General features: G+C 39.3%; 2 protein-coding genes across 3 annotated transcripts in view; one reads left to right on the top strand and one right to left on the bottom strand.

The window, feature by feature from the left end:
• The window catches only part of agbl4 (AGBL carboxypeptidase 4), a 543,878-nt gene that overhangs the window by 409,368 nt on the left and 112,940 nt on the right, over window positions 1–21,570 (bottom strand). The gene's annotated exons all lie outside the window — the stretch shown is intronic.
• The window catches only part of elavl4 (ELAV like neuron-specific RNA binding protein 4), a 107,881-nt gene that overhangs the window by 30,372 nt on the left and 55,939 nt on the right, over window positions 1–21,570 (top strand). For both annotated transcript variants that reach the window (XM_084723491.1, XM_084723490.1), the window contains exons 2-3: window positions 12,227–12,313; window positions 18,803–19,049. In XM_084723491.1, coding sequence (XP_084579617.1) covers window positions 12,227–12,313; window positions 18,803–19,049 — 334 coding nt within the window. The remainder of the gene's footprint in view (window positions 1–12,226; window positions 12,314–18,802; window positions 19,050–21,570) is intronic.

Raw genomic sequence — 21,570 nt, 5'->3', positions numbered from 1 at the left:
ATCTCACAGATTACAGGTGCAATTAGGTACAGACCACAAGAAATGTCACATCATCCTGATTTTTTTTTCCAGTGAAAATTGTGAGGCAAAAGTGATAATTTCCACTAATTGTGAATCATATCACAATTACAGTATCTGTCAAAATAATTGTGATAAATGTAGCTGAATATTCAAATTACACCAGGCTAACAGCTACAACAAGGACCAAAAAGTGCAGGACACCAGTTGTATGAAATTTCAAATGAAACAGTTTGATATTTCATGGTGTCACTCAGCATAGGAAGAAGGTTGCCAAGAGATTTGCCAGAGGATACAGTAGGTATAAACATTTCAGCTTGTCTGTCTATCAGCGGTGTAGTAACTTCCTCTACATCTACATGTAGTTCCCAGTTATTCATTGCCTCCATCAAACTGTTTACTCATTAAGACAGATGATGGACGGCTGTCCTTTTCCCTCGCAGCTATTTGATTATATGAGCTCCGGTTCAGAGCCGAATCAATAACCAGATTAGCTCGGCACGCATGTACACACACACACATACACACACTCAGCCACACCCTCACGCAGTACCCAAGGCTTTGGAATGAATTCTACAGTACAACGGTCGGTTGGTGTCTGTGTGATTTAGCTCTATGCCTTTTGCTGCAAGGCAGACACACAACACAGCACGCGCACACACACAAGCCGGCTGTGTCTGAGATGCAGCTGATGGGGGAAACAGTGATTAGATTAGGAAGAGCTCTGCCTTTGCTGCTTCTTCTCTCTGCCTTGTTCTCGGTGTAAGTGCTGCGCTGTAGGTTTTGTTCTTATCGTATACCTCCAGGCTGTTTATAGCTTTTTAAATACCTGTTCAACAAAGCCAATATTACCACTTCCAGCCTCAAACCAGTTTTAATTAGAACTCCTACTGTGAATTATACTGAAAATTGAGTTCAGTCAGATGAGTTTACAAGCTTCTTATTCTTTTGCTCAGGGACAATATTATTAGAGACCCCTTTTGGAAAAGTTGCTTGAGCCAGTTATCTTTATTTACACTAGAGCCCAACTGATATGTTGGTCAACTGGTATTATCAGCCCAACATTGGCTTATTACAGATATATCGGTATCAGAGTATATGTTGAATATATGTTGCCTTCTTTTAATAGGACAGTCTTTATTTGTTAGCTTTATAGGCAGCATTCTGTGTGATCAGTCTTATTCCAGATTTAAATATATACATACGTATACTTTGCTCTGTTTGAATTTTTTTTTATTTTGCCTGTAGTTATTCATAATTACTAAAAATACTGGTGAAAGTTTACTGTTTTAGTGCCTCAATATAATTTTGAACAATAAAGTTTGTTGTTAAACTATAAAAATATCCTCCCTCCATTACATATCTTAGTCACAAGTGTTTTGAGGGATCATTATTATATTCTGCATAAAGAATATCGGCATATATATTGACGTCAGACTTTTTTTTTACTGTCTAATATCCTTATTTGGCAGGGGTGTAAATCAGTATTCTTTCTTTGAACAATGATGCAATATTTGCTGCTGTCAGAAAGTCTGCCACTGTACAGCTCTGATTTGTTTCAGTTAAGAGGCCTGTGACTGATATCAGACAATATCACGTGTCCTTTTCACACATTGTGTTACATTTATGTCAAAAGCAACTAAATTTTAATGACAACTAATAACAATTTTATGACTCAGCCCGTCCATTTGTGACACAGATGTGCCATAGGAATTTTAAAATAAAGACGTAACAATATAAATCAATATTTTTACTTTTGCATCAATTGTATTTGATATATGTATGTATGTTTTGTTCCACCACTAGTATCACCCCCAAAATCCAGTATCCATTGGGCCCTAATACACACAACAAGCATGACTATATGCTTGAGCAAGTGAGGGATGTACAGTTATTTTCTAGTTGGTTGCAATATCATGACACTGCTGAATTGCTTATTTCTGACCTGAAACATGCAGGTGGGCACAGGAACTCTGTATAGCTTGGTAGTTGAGTGAATCTGTGTGCATTTGTGCATGTTTGCATGTGTTTGTTTATGTACACGCTGGTGTATTTCAGTGCATTTTGCTAAAGATAGAAGGCAGATTCACTAAAATGGCTGGCTGCCTGCACAGGTGCGTGGCCGCATTCACCTGCCAGCTACTTGTGGAGGTGGTGTCCTCGCTCATGACACATGGTGCTGACTCAGATGGATCAGCCTGCCTGCTCTCCCTGCCTCACTGTCTGTTTCTGCGTCCTCTATCCTCTGTCCCAGGCAGCCCAGCTAAAAGCAACTTCAGCTCAGCACAGAAATGAGCACTGCATGGAAACACAAGCTACTCCCTGAAATGCAATCCAGGGGAGTGCAGGTTTTGTAGACTCTGTTGCACTGTCACTTATACTTATTCAGAGAACAGTCACAGTGGGTACAAGTAACCAGGTTAGATCATAACATAGTCATGGCAAATGTGATTTTAGTGTTATGAAAAAGGAAGACGCAGAGAAAAAAAGGATGGGCCCTGTTGGGAAGGATCAACCTTTTATGTCATGTTAAATGACAGGCGTGATGTTGGCCTTCTGTAGGCGGACAGTGTCCTTCCTAGGACTACATCTAATGATTTTCCTACTGACTGGATATAGATTAATATACTGGTAATTTTCAGGATCAATCGTTTAGTCTATGAAAAGTCAAATAAATAGTGAAATATACTCAGAGCCCGAAGTGACATCTTCAAATGGCTTTTTTGTCCAACCAGCAGTCCAAAACCCAAAGACACTTCATGTACTATCAGAAATGACAAAGAAAAGCAGGAAATCCTCACATTTAAGAATCTGCAACCAGCAAATTTGGGGGGAAATAGTTTTTGCTTGAAAAATTACCGAAATTATTAATTGATTGTCAAAATAGTTGGCAACTAATTTTCTTTCAATCAAATAATTGTTGTAGCTCTAGGTCTTTCTGTTTCTCCTGCATTGTTTTTACTCCTTTCTCATTTTCACCATCTCTTTTGTGTTTAGTGTTAATGCTCACTGAATAGGCCCTACATGTTAGATAGATATCATCTCCACTAAAACCTTTAACCACATTAATGACATTTAATTAAGGATAGAATCCCATGTAGGGGATGAGACGATGATTTAGCCTCTTTAATCCACCAAAATGTCCTAGCTGAGGGCCTTGACAGTGATCACTCCCATCCGTCACACCCAGGGATTACAGCAGGACAGACAGCGATGCACGGCGGAGACATCTTGCTGATTTGACTGAGCTGGGGAGCAGAGATGCTGGCTGCAGCAGCGAGAACTGGAGCAAAGGCTGGCAAGCTGTTGATGAGGATTTGATGCTGTTCAAGGGAAGGAAAGACTGCTGTTGGGATGATGGTGCTGCGGCTGCACTGACTTGCAGCTGAGGATTGGATAGAGAAATAGGGGTCAGGGGCATCGAGCGAGGGACTGTTCTGGCGCAGGAGTGAAACTAGGGGAACTGTGATGAGGACCTGAGAGGCCAGGCTAGGGCTAGGGCTGAGGGACAGGGACTTGGGCTGACAGGCGAGGCCAGGCCTTCAATTCCAAGGCCCAGTCCCTGTGCTCCAGGCTTCAGCCAAACAGCTAGGCAGGTGTCCAGCTGATCTCACACCCCCACAAGGGAGGAACTGCAGAGCACCAGTCACTGGAGCTGCACAAATTGAAGTGTCATCTCCAGAGTCAAGATGCTCACCAATTTTCTGCATGCGTTGGTGCAGAGTTGGGATTCAGCCAGTGGACAAATGGCTCCAGTTCCGCCTACAGTTTGGCTCAGCAAAGGAGACTGGGGTGTGTGTGTGTGTGTGTGTATGTGTGTGTCTATGTGTGTGAGAGAACATGACTGCATATGTATGGAGCACTGCAGGTCCTCAACAAGGTTATTATAGTTAACTAAAACTAAATTAATTTTTAATCAGTCATTTCAGTTGACTCAAATAAAATAAAAACTAAACTTTGTCAACACAACAAGCATGAGATTGAGATTGGTGAGGTGACATTGGTGTATATTTAATGAGCCTGGGATTCATACATGACAGTGAGTCAGTTGCTTTTACATATAACCCTTTTCCACCAACATATATTGAGTTCTGTTCTGATTCACATGCATTTTGAACCTTTTTAAGTCTTTTCCACCAAAAATAAATTGGTTTAATACCTAAAAGTTGGTACCCAGCTGAAGCCAAAAATGTCTTATAAATGAGGTGTCCTCAACCAAAGATTTTCCTCATTGACTTTTAGTCGTTAGTTTAAACCAACAGTCAACTAGTTGTTGCACATTTATGATTTAATTTAATTCTTAAAATATATTTTAACACTTTTGTTTTTGCCCCCAGTTTTTCATGAATTTAATTAAAGAATCTAGCATGTCTGGCATCTCACTTACCACGAAAGGACAAGTGGTAAAAAAAATAAACTATAAAACTTTTTTCATATTAGATTTATTGTTAAAGTGTTTTTTCATTGAAAATGACGGAAAATGCTGTTCAGCCCATCAAATGTGGAGATTTCCCACATTTCATTGTTTATCAAATTAAATTGAATATCATTTAAAGACATCACATTGGACTTTGAGAAACCGGGAAGGACATTTTTCACTATTTACAGACATTACAGCCGTAGATTAAACTTAACAATTAACTTTAGTATTTGTTGTTATTTGATAACTGCTGGTAAATAAGCCACTTTGTACAGGGACAAGTAAACATTGATTTCTGATGCACCTGCCTGACTGCGCAAGTGAAAAAAAAGCAAATAAATAAAAGTTGAATGTTAACAAATTTGTTAAAATCTACATTAGTGAGCGTTTCTCCCATGCCAAGATACTCCATCTACCTGACAGATGTAGTGTAGAGAGATGCTGATTATAAACAGCATGATTATTGCAAGTGCAAGTGTGCCTTGAACTGATCACAATAAAAGGGCACTTGAAACTGTGAAAAAGGAAAAAAGCAGGTTTTCCTTGACCTGAAGTGAGAACTGAAGTGGGTGTGTTACATTGTTCTGGTTATTGTGTGTGCTGTGTACCATGCTCTGTTGATGACGCACCCTGGATTACAATGGTTCCACCCGAAACAGGTGGAAACACACTAAAACTAATATCGAAACTGATAAAAAAAAAAACTAAACTGAAACAGGTGGAAACACACTACAACTAATACTGAAACTGATCAAAACTAAACTGGAAAACAAAGAAGGTAAACTCACTTTGGGAACTAACTGAAACTTAACTGAATTGAAAACACAAAATTAAAAAATGAAACAAAACATAAAAATCATGAAAAATACAAGACTATAAAAACGCTGGTCCTCAGTCATTGTCCTTGAATGATGTTTTCTTTTCACTGCCTCACAATGCATCACAAAATAGCTTTTGAGAAAAGTTTTCAGATGAAATAACAATAATAATAATAGCCAAGTAAATCTGAATAGAGTAGAGCAAGTTACATCACTTCAGTTATGAGCATTTAGATGCAAAATGTGGGAAAACCTTTGTTGTGCCAGACGCTGCCAGCCTTCAGAAACAAGTGAAACTGAACAATACATCAGATATTTAACAGTTGAAAGGATAATCTTTGCCAAGATTCATCCTCTAATTGTCTGTGAAATATAAATTTTGGGATCATTACTTAAATCCTGTCTGACATATCCCTCTGCAACAGGCCGAATCCTGTCATCTCCCGACCTCTGACCTTACGCAAGTGTGTGCCGATTACCCGGGGGCTGTGAGGGAGTGTGTGGGAAAACTGCATCGATCTCGCTGAAAGACTGAAACATCACAAAAGAGAAAGAAGAAAGGGGGGGAGTCAAGCCAAAGTTAAATGAAAAATTGCTTACGTACACGTCTTGCGCTCGGTCTGGAACATTTATTATTCTGAGTCACACAGAGAGAAAAGAGGTGGAGGAGGATAGAAGAAGAGAAGAATCCATTTGGTAAAGTAGATGCAGATCGATGAGAGTGGAGGCAGGCAGGCCAGAGTGCAACAGAGGAGGGGTGTGTGTCGTGAGTATCTGTGATGTGTCTGTGTCTGTGTGTGTTTGTGCTTGCGTGCATGAGGCGTCCCAGATTACTTTCCCTGATTGATCCGGCCCAGCATCCGTCTGACCTGCAGGACATTTCAGAGCTCGGCAGATGCTGGTGGAGGTGGAGAGATGGCGAGGGAGAGACGGCCAGGAAGAAAGGGAGAGGAGAGAGAAAAATAAAAATCAATAGCGCAGAGAGCATTACAGGGAACTTGACTGGCCGAGAAGCTGAGATAGTAAAGTCGTATTAATCTCTTTGTGTCTCAGTCAGTTTGATAGGAACTCCAATTCAGTATCACTAACTCCAATTCAGTATCACTTTGGGGGACTGAGAGGGAGTCTCAGTGTGAGTTTAGCAGGATCAGGTGGGGCTGCTTTATGGTAGCAAAAAGGGAACACATGGAACAAATTGTCAGAATATTTTGATGTATATGTGTGTTAAATAGGGCCGCCCTGACCAAACATTTCCCAAGTAGTTGCTAGTTTCAGCCATTAGTCAGCTAGTCTTTGCATGTCTGTGATATTAATTTGAATGCACAATATGTAAATTCTGCTGCTGGTGGTAAAAAAAAAAAAAAAAAACGATAACGAAAGATGTAGTTTGATGATATTGTGAAGCAGAGTAACGAATCTGATGTATCCCATGTTTTCCCAGAAATTACAGCAACTAGCTATCAGTGGCTAACTGGAACCGCTGTATTACCTTGAGTAAATTACGGATTTCTCTGTGTTGGAAACATCTGGGATATAACAAATATCTAACATATCGAGCATTTTTAAACATTTTAATGTGGAAATGTTAAATATTATTGCTTTTTAAATCTAAAACTTAAATATATATTTCGGGGAGCATCAGAAAAGATTCAAATGCTGAGAAAGAATGTTATAATTAATATTTTTAACACTGTGCTACACTACAGAGAAAATACAAAATCATAATAATGTGCCTTTAAAATAAATTTTACAAGCACACACACAAAGCGAGTCACTTGTTTAACGATAATGCTCAACAGAAAAAGTATTAATGATTTTGAATGGGTCGTAACAACCAGTAAGGAGATGGAATATTTTAATTAATTTCAACATATTGTAACTTCATCCTGCCCCGTTTCCATCATGAGTCTCTAAACACTTCACTTGAGACTGAGGACAATCTGCCAGCATTTGTTGCTGAAACTGTGTGGAAACAAGTAGAGAGTTTAAATAAAACCTGCATTGCAAAAACAATTCAAAGTGTTTAGGATGGCTCCTCATATTGGGGCGGTGACGTGCAGAAGTCATGTGCCCACCACTGAGGAGAACAGGGAGAGGCCGTCGTGTCTCGTATGGCATGTTCTTGAAAAAAATGTAAGGGGTGTAGGTTTGTTAGCGCCCATTCTTGCTGCCGTTTAAGCAACTATTTTGCATTTAGACATCCCCAAACGATCAGTAGGCGGAGAGATCTCTTACTGTCTGGTATAGTGAAACTACCATCAACTTAACCCTGGCTATCACCAAAGATGAGCTGGACAATAAATTAACTCTTCGCTTCAACTCAAAACTGATCAGATCAGACTGATTTTCAGAAATACTGACTTCATGTATTTCATGTGGCCCTGGTGGCATGTTCCTGACTCCCTTACATCACATCTGTAAAGACAAGCTGCAGCTCCTGAATGGAGTTTGAGGGGTTTTTTTTTTCTGTGACTAACCAACCAAAGGGTGCTTGGTCGACTAACACTCGTCTCATTGACTAACTTTTATATCTGCATCTGAAAATAAATTAGAATAAGGTGTTTTCTGTCAGATGTTTTTATATCATCCTATTTTCTCATTTTAACAAGCTAAATAATGTTCAGATAGAACAAAATGAGATGCATAAGACATAAGGAAATCACAAATCATATCTGAAGCAAGATGGTGAGGCAAAGTCTAACAAGTCAGATGGTTGCATGCTGGCTCCATTTTGTAGCTGCCAGGCAGTGTGTCTATCAGTGGAGAGATCCTGCAGCATACTGTCTACTCCGCAGTCTCTACAGCCTCCATCTATCCTGGCCAAGTCAGGGTAAATTGATTGTCTAAGCTCTGTAAAAGAAGGGGGAGGGAAGCTTGCACCAGGCCAGCAATATAAAGTAGTGGTTTTATGGTGTAAAAGCAGCAGAGGAGGAGTGACGAAGGTGAAAAGGACGGGAAAAGGAAGGCAGAAACTCTTTGGTCATCTAAAAGAGACAGATCATCTTAGTGCAAATTGTGGAAGGAAGATTTGGAAAAAATGTATTCATATACAGTAAATCCAAAAGAAAGTTGCCTTTGGCATTTTCGACTGTTAGAGGAAAACAAATGTTTACTCCTCTTCCTTGCTGTAGGCAGATAAGGCTCGTCCTATTTGACTGCAGTACCCAGACACCATTGGCCGGGAGCCCAAGGAGACAGGAAGCACTTTTGTGGCATCAAATATTAATGGCGTTATAGAGTGTATTGATTATATAATAAGTTTTCCCAGCATCTGAGCACCGACTGAAATGTATTCCCTGAATAATTGAAAATGTATCCATGAGCGGTTTTTCATCTCAATGGTTGGTGAATGTAATTGCATTGCACCCTTATTCCAGTGTTATTTGAGATTTTATCAGAAGACGCACATGTGTGTGTTCATGTGATAAACGCGAGGACAGCGAGAATATGAAGAAAGATGAAATTGTGTGTGTGTGTGTGTGTGTGTGTGTGTGTGTGTGTGTGTGCGAGTGCGTTACGCCTGAGACTGTGTTTGTTTTATCGAATGGTTGAGCATTGAATATTGAGCACTGAGTAGTGTTTTGAAAATGGGATGCAGAGACTTAAACGCACTTCTGAGAAATGTAATATTCCTTTTTGCCGACATTATGCTCTCTTGCACTATACGTTGGCTGTTGAAATGGAGACTCATATACATCTGCTTGCTGCTTCTTACATTTTTATCACCACATTTGTACATGCTACGATGATAACACTGCACTGTCTGCCTGCTGCGACACGCCATTCCCTTCCCCTCTGACATAGTATGAAAATGACGGCTTTGCAGAATTGGTGAAAAATGCTTTTGATGTTTCACCTCTGCCTAACGTTTTCTTTTTTCAGGGTAGCTTTTCAACTTTATATTTAACAGCAGGCTGTACAGTATGTTGTCCTCTGCCCTCTTGATGAGATGAATGTCTGTCCACTATACTGTGTGTGGTGGCTGCAAACAGTAGTTAGCATTGGCACTTTAGCCCCAGGGGTGTAGCTGTCCCTGGCACTGTCCACTCTTGGGTCTTTGAATTGTTATAGATACACCTCACTGGCTTTGGCACACCTGTATGAGGTTGACCTGACACAGCTAAAATCTTGAAAACTTTAACATATTGGATACTCAACAAAAATATAACACTTTTGTTTTTGCTTCTGTTTTTCATGAGTTGAAGTACAAAATCTAAGATTTCTCCTGCTCACAAAAAATGTAGAGATGAAACATCTTTTTTTTTTTTTTTGCACAGACGTGCCTTGGATTGATCACAGTAAATGCCACTCTGGTTCACACACACACACTACCAGACAGACAGGGTCTGAAATTAAGACCTGACAAGAGACGGGTAGATTTCCCTTTTGCTGAGTAAAATCTTGATACTGAAAGAAAGAATAAACTCGCAAGAAAAAAGCCAAAAGGAGTAATTTTTCCAAAACTTTAGCACCTTAAAACTGATGAATAAGGAGGGTCAGACAGATAACCCAAAAATAAAGGACTGATTTATTATTCAAATTATTATTAAAGCTCCTTGTGCCTGATTTACTAAAGTAAAAAACAGTTTATTTCATGACATTATTTATTTCCCAGTAAAAGCATGTTTTAATTTAGACACAAACATAAAAAGTTTTTAAAACTTCGCCCAACCATACTCAACTACGGCCATGTCACAGAACTACAGATACAAAACCAAACTTAACCTTTTTTTCCCCCAGGAGGGCAAAGTCATGGCCCTGCCTACCCTGATACTCTTACCCTAACCCTCACCAATCACTCCTCATGCCTTAAAAATTAACATTTGTAGCTCTGTTTCAAATAGTCCTAGTTCTAAAATATGCAATTTCAAACTACTGAACTATGACTATTTCACAAAAGGCTACAGATATGAATTTTATTTCCCAGGTGGGGAAAGTCATGACCTGCCCTACTCTTCATCTGATTGGCTAGTACTCATTGCCTTTGTTGGTTGGTTTGTTTAAGCATGAGGTGTGATTGCTTCAGGCTGGAGTGAAAATATCACGGTAAGCCAATCAGTGGTAGAGAAGGGCGGATCACAACTTTTGCCTCCTAGGAAAAAAATTGGTATCTGTCAAATAGTTCAGTGCAGTTCCTAATAAATGTCTTTTTTTCAAGATAAACCTGCACATTATAGAGTGTCCTTTTACTGTGACCAGTCCAAGACACACCTCTGCAATTATTATGCTGTTTAATCAGCATCTCTATATGCCTCATCAGATGGAAGGAATATCTTTTCAAAGGGGAAGTGCTCAAATTTGTGGACTAAATTTGGGAGAAATAAACCCATCACGTGCATCAAATAAGCCTTAGATTTTCTACTTCAAGTCAAGAAAAATATGGTGCAAAAACAAGCATTGAGTTTCTGTTTTTGTTGAGTGTATATTTCGAAGTTTAAACAAAAAGCCTAATGCTTCTAACCAATGTCTCCCAGTCAGATTTACAAAGTTTATATATGTTACACAACCATGATTCAACAGTAACCCTTTGGCCCTCACCAGACTAAAACAAAGGTGGCTCAACCTGATATTTCTATATGATCATCCCTCAAAATATCTCAAAATTCACCATTACCTGTCAGCTCGTAGAAACAATATTCCTTGTCCTCTCCTCTACCCTGACCTCTCTGCCCCTCTGTATCTTCTTTTTGCCTTTCAAGCTGACAGTTCACTCTCATTTAAACCTCCATTATGCATTCCTGCCTAAGTTTACAAGACACATTGACAACAGAACATGTACAGACTCCCTCTCTGCTCCCCCCACCTCTGTCTCTCCCCTTTCTTTGAAGTATTGGAAGTGTCTTCCCCATTACTCAGCCCTCGCCTTTTCTTCTTCCTCCTCCCATCTGATCCCTCACTCCCTCTCTTCATCTCTCTGAAGGAGTAAATGAAGGCAGAGGTCATCCCTCCTCTCTTCCTCCTCTCCTGCTAAATTGGCTGCTCGTAGCATCCGTAGATAGCTGCAGGCATTTAAGCCCCCCGCTCTGGAGAGCTAGTGAACAGACTTCCTGCTCATTTGTGGCATTTCTGTCTCTTCAACCACAGGCTTGTTTACCCACAGAGAGCAAGAGGGAAACCCTCATTATAAACTCTGCCAAGGTCATTGCAGTCGCCACACCAATCTGCCGGATTCAACACACACATGCAGCTTTATTCAGTACACTTAAATGACTGGAACAACTGAGGAAATAATATCTTTACCCCCGTTTCTATCTTAGCAATTCAACTTCCAGCATGAAGCAATATTTCAACAGTTTGGATCATACAGGTTTCCAAATCTTCATCATCACCCCAATTTATTTTTCCCCAGTGACAAACCACTCATCTCAACCAGTCATACCAACCGAAAAACAAAGTCCTGAGCCACCTGTCTGTTTTAGTTTTACTGGTGGAATGACTAGGGCTGGGTGTCGAGCTTCTGTACATTTATTGCGCCGACCAAATTGCTTCAATACTGTCGAGTATGGAAAAATGCATTCATTCAGTCATTTGATACCAAATTTCGATACTCAACAAGTAAATCTTATCAGCATCAGCGAGCCATTAAGCATGCAGCATGCCTGAGCTCAGCTCTAATAATGCTGGTGACTGACTGTCTAACGTTACACATTGTAGAGGCATGCAGGGAACACAGCTTCCATAATGTGGGATGTAATTTTCTTTTTGTTGAAACGGATTCGGTATCGAAAAAGGTGTTGTTCAGGAACCGGTATCAAAGCCAAGGTATCGGTATAAAAATTTTTGGTCAATACCCAGCCCTAGGAATGACTGGAAAAAGTGTACCTGTATCTTTCTAGCGAGCCGCCATTTTCACCCCCAACCCCACACCCTTCCACTCCCTAAATCCCACTACAACCCTAACCTTGTACAGTGAGTGTATGATGTTGACGGTGGGCTGTGCGTCCCTCCCTCCCTGTGCTCCGCTCCATAGGGGTCGACAGAGACACAGTGGCGTCAGGCAGAGCTCCCACAGCTCCAGGGCTGGGCAGAGAAGGGATTGCTGACACAGCCAAAGATGGTAAGGAGACTACTGCTGCCAAATGGATGGCCCAGCCATTTTACACACCCATGAAGTAATATGATTTGATATTGTACTGTGTTTACATAAATACGCTGTGGTTGGTGATGCTGCTGACTGGGACAGTTGGAACTGGAGCAGAGATTTAAGGATGGGGCAATAGATGGATGGAGGACCGGGGGGGTTGCAAGGGTAGAGGAGGTTGTGCAGAGATGGGTGAAATATTCAGCTGCTGACGTGGTCATCCATTGTACATTTTTGAAGCAGAGCCAGACAGATATATCAGTTGCCCAATATTGGGCTATTACAGCAATATCGATCTATTTCTGTATCTGCGTATGTTTTCTGCTGAGTGCCAATATGTTTTTTTGTTTGTTTTTGACCAAACATAATATAGATTTTCTTATTTTTTTAGTTTTATAGTCAGAATTTTATGTATATTTGATCGTTTTTTTAAAAAAATTCAAATCATATTTTTATATTATATTTGTGTGTTTTTTAAATTTACTTATTTACATTTATAAAAAAAAATTGAGGTATCAGGCTAATCTATTATCACTATACAACACAGGTTCGCACAGCAAAATGTGAGTTGTAGTTCTTCATGCAACACACGCATTACAGATCATTAAATTCAGAATAGGATAAAAATATAAAAAATAAAATATAACAATATATACAGTTATTTACATATGTACATATGCATGTATACACCCAGGAAATAATGCTTTTGTACAAGAAGAAGCCAGATCAGTGTAAACACACACACAGTCCTCCTGTTTACAATACCAGTGGAAAATTGACTATTTCGTGCCCTGATGACATTTTGGACAATAAAGATTATTATTAAACTGTAGAATATCCTGCCTCAATTATATATCTTTGTCCATGTTTGATAACCACATTTGAGGGATCATTGCAATATTGGCTGGTATATTGATGTCTGATTTTTTTTTTTACTCCGTAATATAATTTTTCAGCCCCATAAATCCAAATTAGTCAGTCTCTAATTTGAAGAAGCTAGTACATGATGTTGCATATGTCAAATGTTTGAATTTATATGTATATTTTGAGACTTAAAGCTACATCAGTTGCAAATCAGTTGAGCTGTTAAGCCTTCATTAACACATGCAAAGCTGCACCCTCTGCCATTTCTGATGGACCTCTACTTCCTTAGTCAGACTCACTCAAGTTTCTCACTACATTATTTTGTCTTTTTACCCATTTCTCCTGTGTTGAGCACTCTAGCACTCATTAGAAGTGAATCTGTCCCTCCTGTGCACTTTGCTTTAGAGCGACTGTAGCTTTAGCATTGTTTGAGTCAAGCTAAATCGCTTTATCATTCTTAAGATGCCAGTTTTAAGAATAACCATCAGGTGTCTTACAGCTTCTAACAGTAACCATTTACTCTAAATTCTCTCTTACACCATCTCACACATTTTTGTTTCCAACAACTGCACGCTGTCTACATGTATTACTGTTAGCTAGAAGCCCAGCGCTGGCTCTGCCTCCTCCTGCATGAGTAGAATTATAACTTTGCGAGTAAAAGAAGCTGCATCTCGAGGCTGAGGGCTTTGAGAGGCGCTGTGTGTTGTACCAAGTCGACAGGACATGCAGTGAGTTCTGTCCACAGCACTAGGCTCCACAGTTGGAGAGCAGGGGCAGCCAGAGCGTTCACAACCAACATGAAGTGGACTGCTGAGCCGCACAAATGCTGGTGGGCAGGGACAAGGAGAGGAATATAATTGGCCACTGGGACTCGGCAGGTCCCTGTTAATTAGAGGCAGCCATTTTGGTGTAAAAACTCCTCAGAAAGCGTCCCATGGAGTTGAAAGTCTTTCTGACAGAATGGAGCCCAGCAGGGAATGTAAACAGATTTAATAAGGCCCTCTCCAATCAACTCTGTTATGGCTAGATACTATTCTCTCCTTCCTCTCTCCGCTCTTCATCCCCCCTCTGTCTTTCTCGGTCTGTCTCTGTGTCTCTGTTGTGGTAGAGTGGTGAGTGAGTAGGAAAGGATACTGTCAAAAGAACAATTTGCATGCAGCTCTCATCTTGAGAGCTTTTAGACATCTCCCTGTCTGTTTGTTTTCTGCTGTTGGCTTGGGCCATTGTTCTCTCTCTCCCTCTCTCTCTCTCTCTGTGTATATGTGTGTGTGTGTGTGTGTGTGTGTTTGACTATGTGCTCTTCCACTCACTGCAGAGTGCAAATGCATAGAAGTGTGTGCATGCATGCCTGTGTGTGTGTGTGTAGACTGAGAGGATGGAAGCAGATTCAAGACTGACATTTTGTTGGTGCTGCTTCGAAACACTTAGACAGAGGAAAAGAAGAACACTAAATAATATGAAAAACAGCCTTTTTTGAAAGGTCGTCTAAAAAGCCAGAGAAAAGATGGATGCTTCAACTCACGTAAGCCCCCGTGTGCCGTCATATCACAATGCTGGAATAGTTATTTAGAGATGGAGATATTCTCAGCTTTTAGAGCTGCTGTGATTAGTTCAATAATTGAATAAAAGCCAACTATTTTGATAATTAATTAATTGTTTCAGTTATTTTTCAAGCAAAAGTCCCAAACATTTGCTGGTTCCAGCTTAGATGTTAGCTTTGTCGTTATTTAAAATAGTAAATGAAGAGTCTTTGGCTTTTGAGCTGTTAGTTAGTCCAAAGAAGTTAATTGGGGTCTGGGAAATTGAATTTTTCACAAATTAAACTTTTTTTTTTTTTAACTAAACAGTCAGTTTATCATGAAGATAATTGGCAGATTACAGGAGTAATATGTAACAATCGTACATTCTAAAATAAGTACTGCAATTTAAATAGCAACTTAGCCATAAATGGTATAATAAATAAGTTGAAATCCTATTTAATATACAATCTATGGTTGAAGAGAAATATTTCACCACGTCCCCAGATTCAAGGAAGCTCAAGCAGGTTGCAGGAACACAACATCGTAATCTGACTGTAACAAGCATCATCGAATAGTACACTGTAAAATGTCATGCTTCTGTAAATGTAAAGTTAAGCCTCTTATCTGAAAATGCACACTGGAGTTTGAGTTCAGTGACTGCCTGCCTCACTGCCCGCCAGACTCCATTAACATGTTGATCAGTTATGAACATCTGCTGTTTCTAAAAGATTATTAATCTTTAATTAATTAATCTGAACTCTAATGATCATGAAACAGGCAAATAATAATAAATACTGAACTAAATAATACACACAATCTACCGCTGGAAAAGAAATTTCAACACTGTAGCGGCTGTAGCGTTGTTGTCAGAGTAGTGAATATTTCAACAGCATGTTTTTTTTTTTTATTTCTGATGACATATCAGTGTCATTTATGATTTATTGCAGTAAATATATTACAGATTTCTCCCTTAATTGATAATCAAAATAGCCCGATCAGTTTTAAGTTCTTGGATAAAGACCGCAGTCTACCTGTTCTGAGCTTTTCATTGAATTGAACTGCTGCACACAGTTTGACTTTTCTTAGTCATCCTTTTGATGGTGAACCTGCAAACTTCACTGAACCCACTTGAATTCACCTTAGTCACCAACTGAGTCATGGAAATCTTTTTCTTAGAAGTAGTCTTCAGCTAGAGCTGCAACCATCACTCAACTGATTAGTTGTTAACTATTCAATTATTCTGCAACTGCAACTATTTTGATAAGTGGTTAATCCTTTTGAGTATTTTTTTTAAAGAATAAAATATCCTAATTGTCCTATTTCTGCTTCTGTTTTGGACAAAACAAGACATTTGAGGATGTCACCTTGAGCAGTGATCAACATTTTTCACCATTTTCTGAACCAAGAACGAATTTATTAATCAATAAAATGATAAGACAGAGACAAAAGAATTGATAATGAAAATAATTGCTAGTTGCAGCTCCATCTTCAACAGAAAAGAACAATAGTTAATGTTCTGAATAAGTCACACATTTTATCATAGCTCTTATTAATATTAGTGTCAATATATTATTGGTATTTGTTTGGTAACTAAAGAGTTATTTGTTTGCCTGCTGTTTCAGTTATCTTCATCTCTGCTCACCAATACATGGAGGTAGATAGATAAAAGCAAAGTGATTAAAGCCGTGAAGTACACGCATTGTAAATGTCTAAAACGGTTTTGAACGACTATTTCTGGACAAACTGGGAAATTTTTAAATTCTGCTTTGAGCTATATTATTAGAACACAGGTCCAGTCTTTTGATATAATCCAGAAATAGAGCGAAATAGGACTCGTGTGCCGTTCCTCCCTTGCTAAAACCAGCCCCGCTTCCAAGTGCAGCCTGTCTGCGTGTACTTTAGAATAGTTAAAAATAGACCGAGAGCTGAATGGTTGAACAGGGGAGAGGGAAGGGAGAGATCTGAGTGATGACTTTAAAAATTTGATTGAATCAGATTAAAGAATATTTGCATCTTAATTTGGGTTTCAGCATGTTAGGTCATTACAGTTCGTGTGCAGCAATATGATGGAAACCTTTGTGCTAAAATGGGCGTGGACGGGTCTTTTTCCAGGGATTTGTTATGGTTATTATAGCTCTTTATACAGAATCAAAATCACTGTTGGTATTAACACTACAAAAACACAATAAAAACACATACAGTGTGATACAAAGACCACATAATCTATAATCAGAGCACAGGGACTCTGCAGGACTTTCAAAAGATAAAAAAACTTCTGTCAAAATGAAGCTCTCTATACCTTTGTAACTGTGCATCCATCTTCTTTTTTTCTGTTTTATCCTCCCACCATTTAGCGATTAAATTTAGTTGTCTCCACTCTTTCCATTTGCAAAATACTGACACCCCCCTCACACACACGCACTCACACATATAAGCAACAAAAGCCATTAATTTGATCAAACAAATGTTTTTTATGCAAATGTATGAATAATTTCACTTCACACATTGCTTTTGTTGGAGAATAATGTTCGCTCAGAATAAGCATTTGTATTAAATATGTATCAGAGTGCTCTGGTAGAAAAGCAAAGTGCAACCAACCTACCTCCCTCCTCCTCCGACTTTTGACTCCTCACTCCTTCTCACCTTTTTTCACTGTTTTTTTTTTTTTTTCTCACTTACACCTAGCTCACAGTTTTCTTTTTGAACACTTTGATTGTGAGATGCTCTGCAAATCCAGATATGAAAATGCAAACTTCTCTACCCTCTGTCACAGCAGCAGCGTCAGCAGTCAAACAGCGAGCTGCAGGGGCGGCCTCTGTCGCCACCCGAAAAAAACCTCAATAGCTATCAGAGAACCATTCAGAGATGCCCCTTACTGTCTTAGTTTGCTGTTTATCCTCTCTGTGTCTAGTGTTTGTTGTATTTCTCAATGTTTAGATGTGCAATGTGTACAGTGTGTTCACTATATGTTAGTTCACTATATGTATACACTGTAGTTTGTGATTCTGTATTAGGGTTTTAACAACGTTTTGATAAAATGTTGCTGATGATATGATATGACAGACATTATGATATGGGAGGCAGCTTGTTTTTCACCAATTTGATGATTTGGTAACAGCATGAGCGCTCAGAAATAAAAGCCTACTGGCACTGAAAACTGGCATCCCTAATTACTACTTTTCAGCCATTTATTTGCTCTGCTTTAAAATAGAAAAAAAATCTAAGTTAATTAATTAGACACCTGAAAAAAAAAAAATAAAGGTAATTCATCACATTGATTTAAAATCCTGTAAATATAAAATGTATGCTCACTTGTGTATCTGAAACAATTAGTCAATTAAGTGGTTAGTCAATCAAAAGAAAATTAGTTGCCAACTATTTTGATTCGATCGATTAATCATCAAAAATCTTCTTAAATGTGAAGACTTACCTCTTTTTTTGTCTTTCATGATAGCAAATGAAGATTCTTTGAGTTTTGGACTGTTGGTTGTCAATTTGTAGACATGACTTTGGGCTGCAGATATGATATTGAAAATAATACTTAGTTGTAGCCCTACTGATTTGCAACATTGCCTGCAATGACCAACCCAAATCTAACAAAATATTTCATGATTAATTTACAAATTTCTGTCATATATACTATATATTGTCTAATTACCAAAACAATGTAAAAATGCATTGAGTAAGTCTATTCCAAACAGAGAGAAACATGGTGAAATTGTTCTACTGTTGCACTATAACATTTAAATCCCTGCGAAAATTAATTGGCAGTTCCAAAAAGTTACATATTGTCGATAAAAAGCTTGCAAATGTGTGGAAATAGGCCTTTAAAAGCCCTTTTCACCCAGACTGTTGATTTGACTTAATGCAACAAAAGTCATGCTTTTTAAAAAATTAGTTTAAAAAATAACCACTTTGTCAGACCTTTGTGTGCCATTCTACATATTCAGTGTTCCAAATTACTAAATACGGTACAGAAGCCTTTGCTAATGAATGCTTTCTCTCCGATTCTTCCCCCCTGCCCTCACTCTCTCTCTACGCTTGCTCTCTCTCTTTCTTCCGCCTCCGTGCCCTGCTCCAGATCATCAGTAACATGGAGGCTCCAGTGACAAATGGCCCCAGCGGAGGAGGCACCACAGCCAACGGGCCGACCACCAACAGCCGCGGCTGCCCCTCGCCCATGCAGACTGGCCCCACAAACGACGACAGCAAGACCAACCTCATTGTCAACTACCTGCCCCAGAACATGACCCAGGAGGAGTTTCGCAGCCTGTTCGGTAGCATCGGCGAGATCGAGTCCTGCAAGCTGGTTCGCGACAAGATCACAGGTACAAAATGGACCCTGATAATGCTGCTTGTGTTTTCCAAAAATATCAGCTTTTCACAAGCTAAGGAATCTGTTCAGCCATCAGATAATTTGAGGTGTCTGTTTTGAAAAGACAGAAAATGAAATTTAATGGGATTTATCAGCTCATACAGTTGAGCTGAGGTTCTACCCAGAACCATTTATTTCCACAGAATCATTTTTGGAAGAAAAGCTTTGGCAAGGGTTCTTTGTATTACTAAGGGTTCCATTAATATCTCTTTTGTCAAGGGTTCGTCAAGGGTTTTGGTCCATAATACAAAAGAGTTCTTGGTAGAATGGCCTGCGTGAGTTTTAGAATAAAAAGTTCTCGATAAAACCCAAGTGTGCTCTGTATAAACCCCTTGGAATATAGAATGGTGGAACAAAGACAGTTTCTCTGTAGAACCTCTCAGAGGGTTCTGGGTGAAACATTTCAGAGATGGTTCTGTGTATAAGTGTTTATGTTGGATGCTAGGTAGAACTCTGTGAAAGGATTCCAAGTGGAACAAATGGTTCCAAAATGAACCAAAAATGTCTCTGAGGACAAGCCAAAGAAGCCAAAGAAGCCTTTAAGGTTCTAGTGTGCAGCTTAATTTCTAAGAGTGTACAGGAGTTTTTCACTGGCGTAAAAACATGAACATCACCAAAAGTGAAGTCAAAAGGCTTTCAGTGACAATACGACTCACTCACAGGTAGAAGTGGGGATAAATTAGGATATAATGTAGTCTACTGTGTGATGATTTAGTGCTCCCCACAGGAAATTCCTCTAAAGGAAAGAGAAAAGGGAAAAGCACAAGGTGAGCTACTATACTGAGCTCCCGTAGAGCTGAGGGGGGATTTAGATGCTTGCTTTCTGTTCTGCCAGTTTTAGCTGGTCTGATCCTCGGACTTTAAGACTGGACTTCCTATTCACGACATCATCCTGCTTTTAAAGTATAATACATCACTCTCAGTTCTAAATTCTCAACAAACCGCTTATTTTAAGATTGTTGGTAATCTAAATGTTAATTTTTTTATGTTCACCCGTCGCAGTCAATTTTTTTCATATTTTCATTTCTAGTCAAATAACCATAAAATGATAAGAATAATAAAACAGTTCTTCAGAGAGACAGATGTGATGGCCGTACTCTGTGTGTTGAACGTGGATTGAATAGACTGGACGTTATTTATTTATTTAATCTTTATTTAACCAGGAGTAAAAGACTCATTGAGATTTAAAATCTCTTTTTTTGTCCGGGGCAGGCAGCAGCACAGACATAAGACAAACATTAAGCAATGTAATGTAATGAGAACAGTGAACAAGTTACAGAATTATGAGATACCAAAACGTTTTTCAACATTCAAAACATCAAGATGCACCAGCTGTTACCAAGTCATTTAGAATCACTTTAAAAGCATCCAGACCAGCTCCCGAAGATTCAGGTGATTTTTTGCAACCGATTCCAATTAGACAGAGTCGAACACTTAAGTGCCCTGTGCCCCAGTTCACTAGAGGCTTTGGGGACGGTAGAAATAAGCCCTGCGAGCAAAGACACTAACTTCCCATACTATTTTGTTGCCTGTAGATCCATCAGTAAGAAAGAAATAGTACAAGAACAGCCTTATGAGTAAGTATATGCCAGTGATTAAGTCTATGGGTGGACATGACAGACGATAACAGAGAATAACAAAGAATAAAGTTTAGTGTCAAATGCAATCTAGAGCTGCAACACCTATAAAATGTCAGAAAATAGTGAAAATGTCCATCTGGGTTTCTCAAAGTCCAAGATCATGTCTTTAAATCTCTTGATTTGTCATTCTAGAACTCAAAGATGTTCAGTTTAAGATGATAATAAACAGGAAATCACCATATTTAAGAGGCAGAGGCAGCGTTTCCTGCTCTTCTTGCATGAGACATTACATTAATGATTAATAGATGATCAAAATAGTTTGCTAGTTTAAATATTTTCCACCATTTGCCCAGTCAGTTAAATCCTTGTTGGTGAGCCCTGAGTTTCAGTTTCAACTTTTTCACCAGTTGTTGAATGTGAGGCTTAAAAGTGACAGAATCATCAATTAGAGTACTAAGATAAATTTGAAATGAGTACCTCACACGTGTACACGAGCCCACAATCCAGCATCAGTCCAGACAAATCAAGTGTTTTGAGAGGAGTCATTGCCTGCGCCATCTTCCACCAGAAGAAATCCATCTCTGTGTGTGTTCAAGCGCTGTGACTCAGCAATGCAGCAAAGTGCCACATGTTCTCCAGAGGTGTTTAAATTAAGCAGCACTTCGCGGTGCTAATCATGGCTGTAATCTGGGCGTAGTGGCTGTGTGGGTGGCCATACAGCAGATGGATCGGGGGGGGCGGGGTGGTGGTGCAGCTCTGTGATAATGCTCCATAATGGCTTTCATTTTAGATCCTACTTACTGACACTCTTCTCCTGATAATCTCATTAAAGAGCACCAGGCAGGCAGGCAGGCAGGCAGTCGAGATCACCAAGCCATTCTCAGATAGCAGACA

Source organism: Lutjanus erythropterus, chromosome 7 (genome assembly GCF_056507025.1).
Source record: "Lutjanus erythropterus isolate fLutEry1 chromosome 7, fLutEry1.hap2, whole genome shotgun sequence".
NCBI lineage: Eukaryota > Metazoa > Chordata > Actinopteri > Lutjaniformes > Lutjanidae > Lutjanus > Lutjanus erythropterus.
The sequence above is the reverse complement of the archived record's forward strand: the minus strand, read 5'-3'. Positions and strand labels throughout refer to the sequence as shown.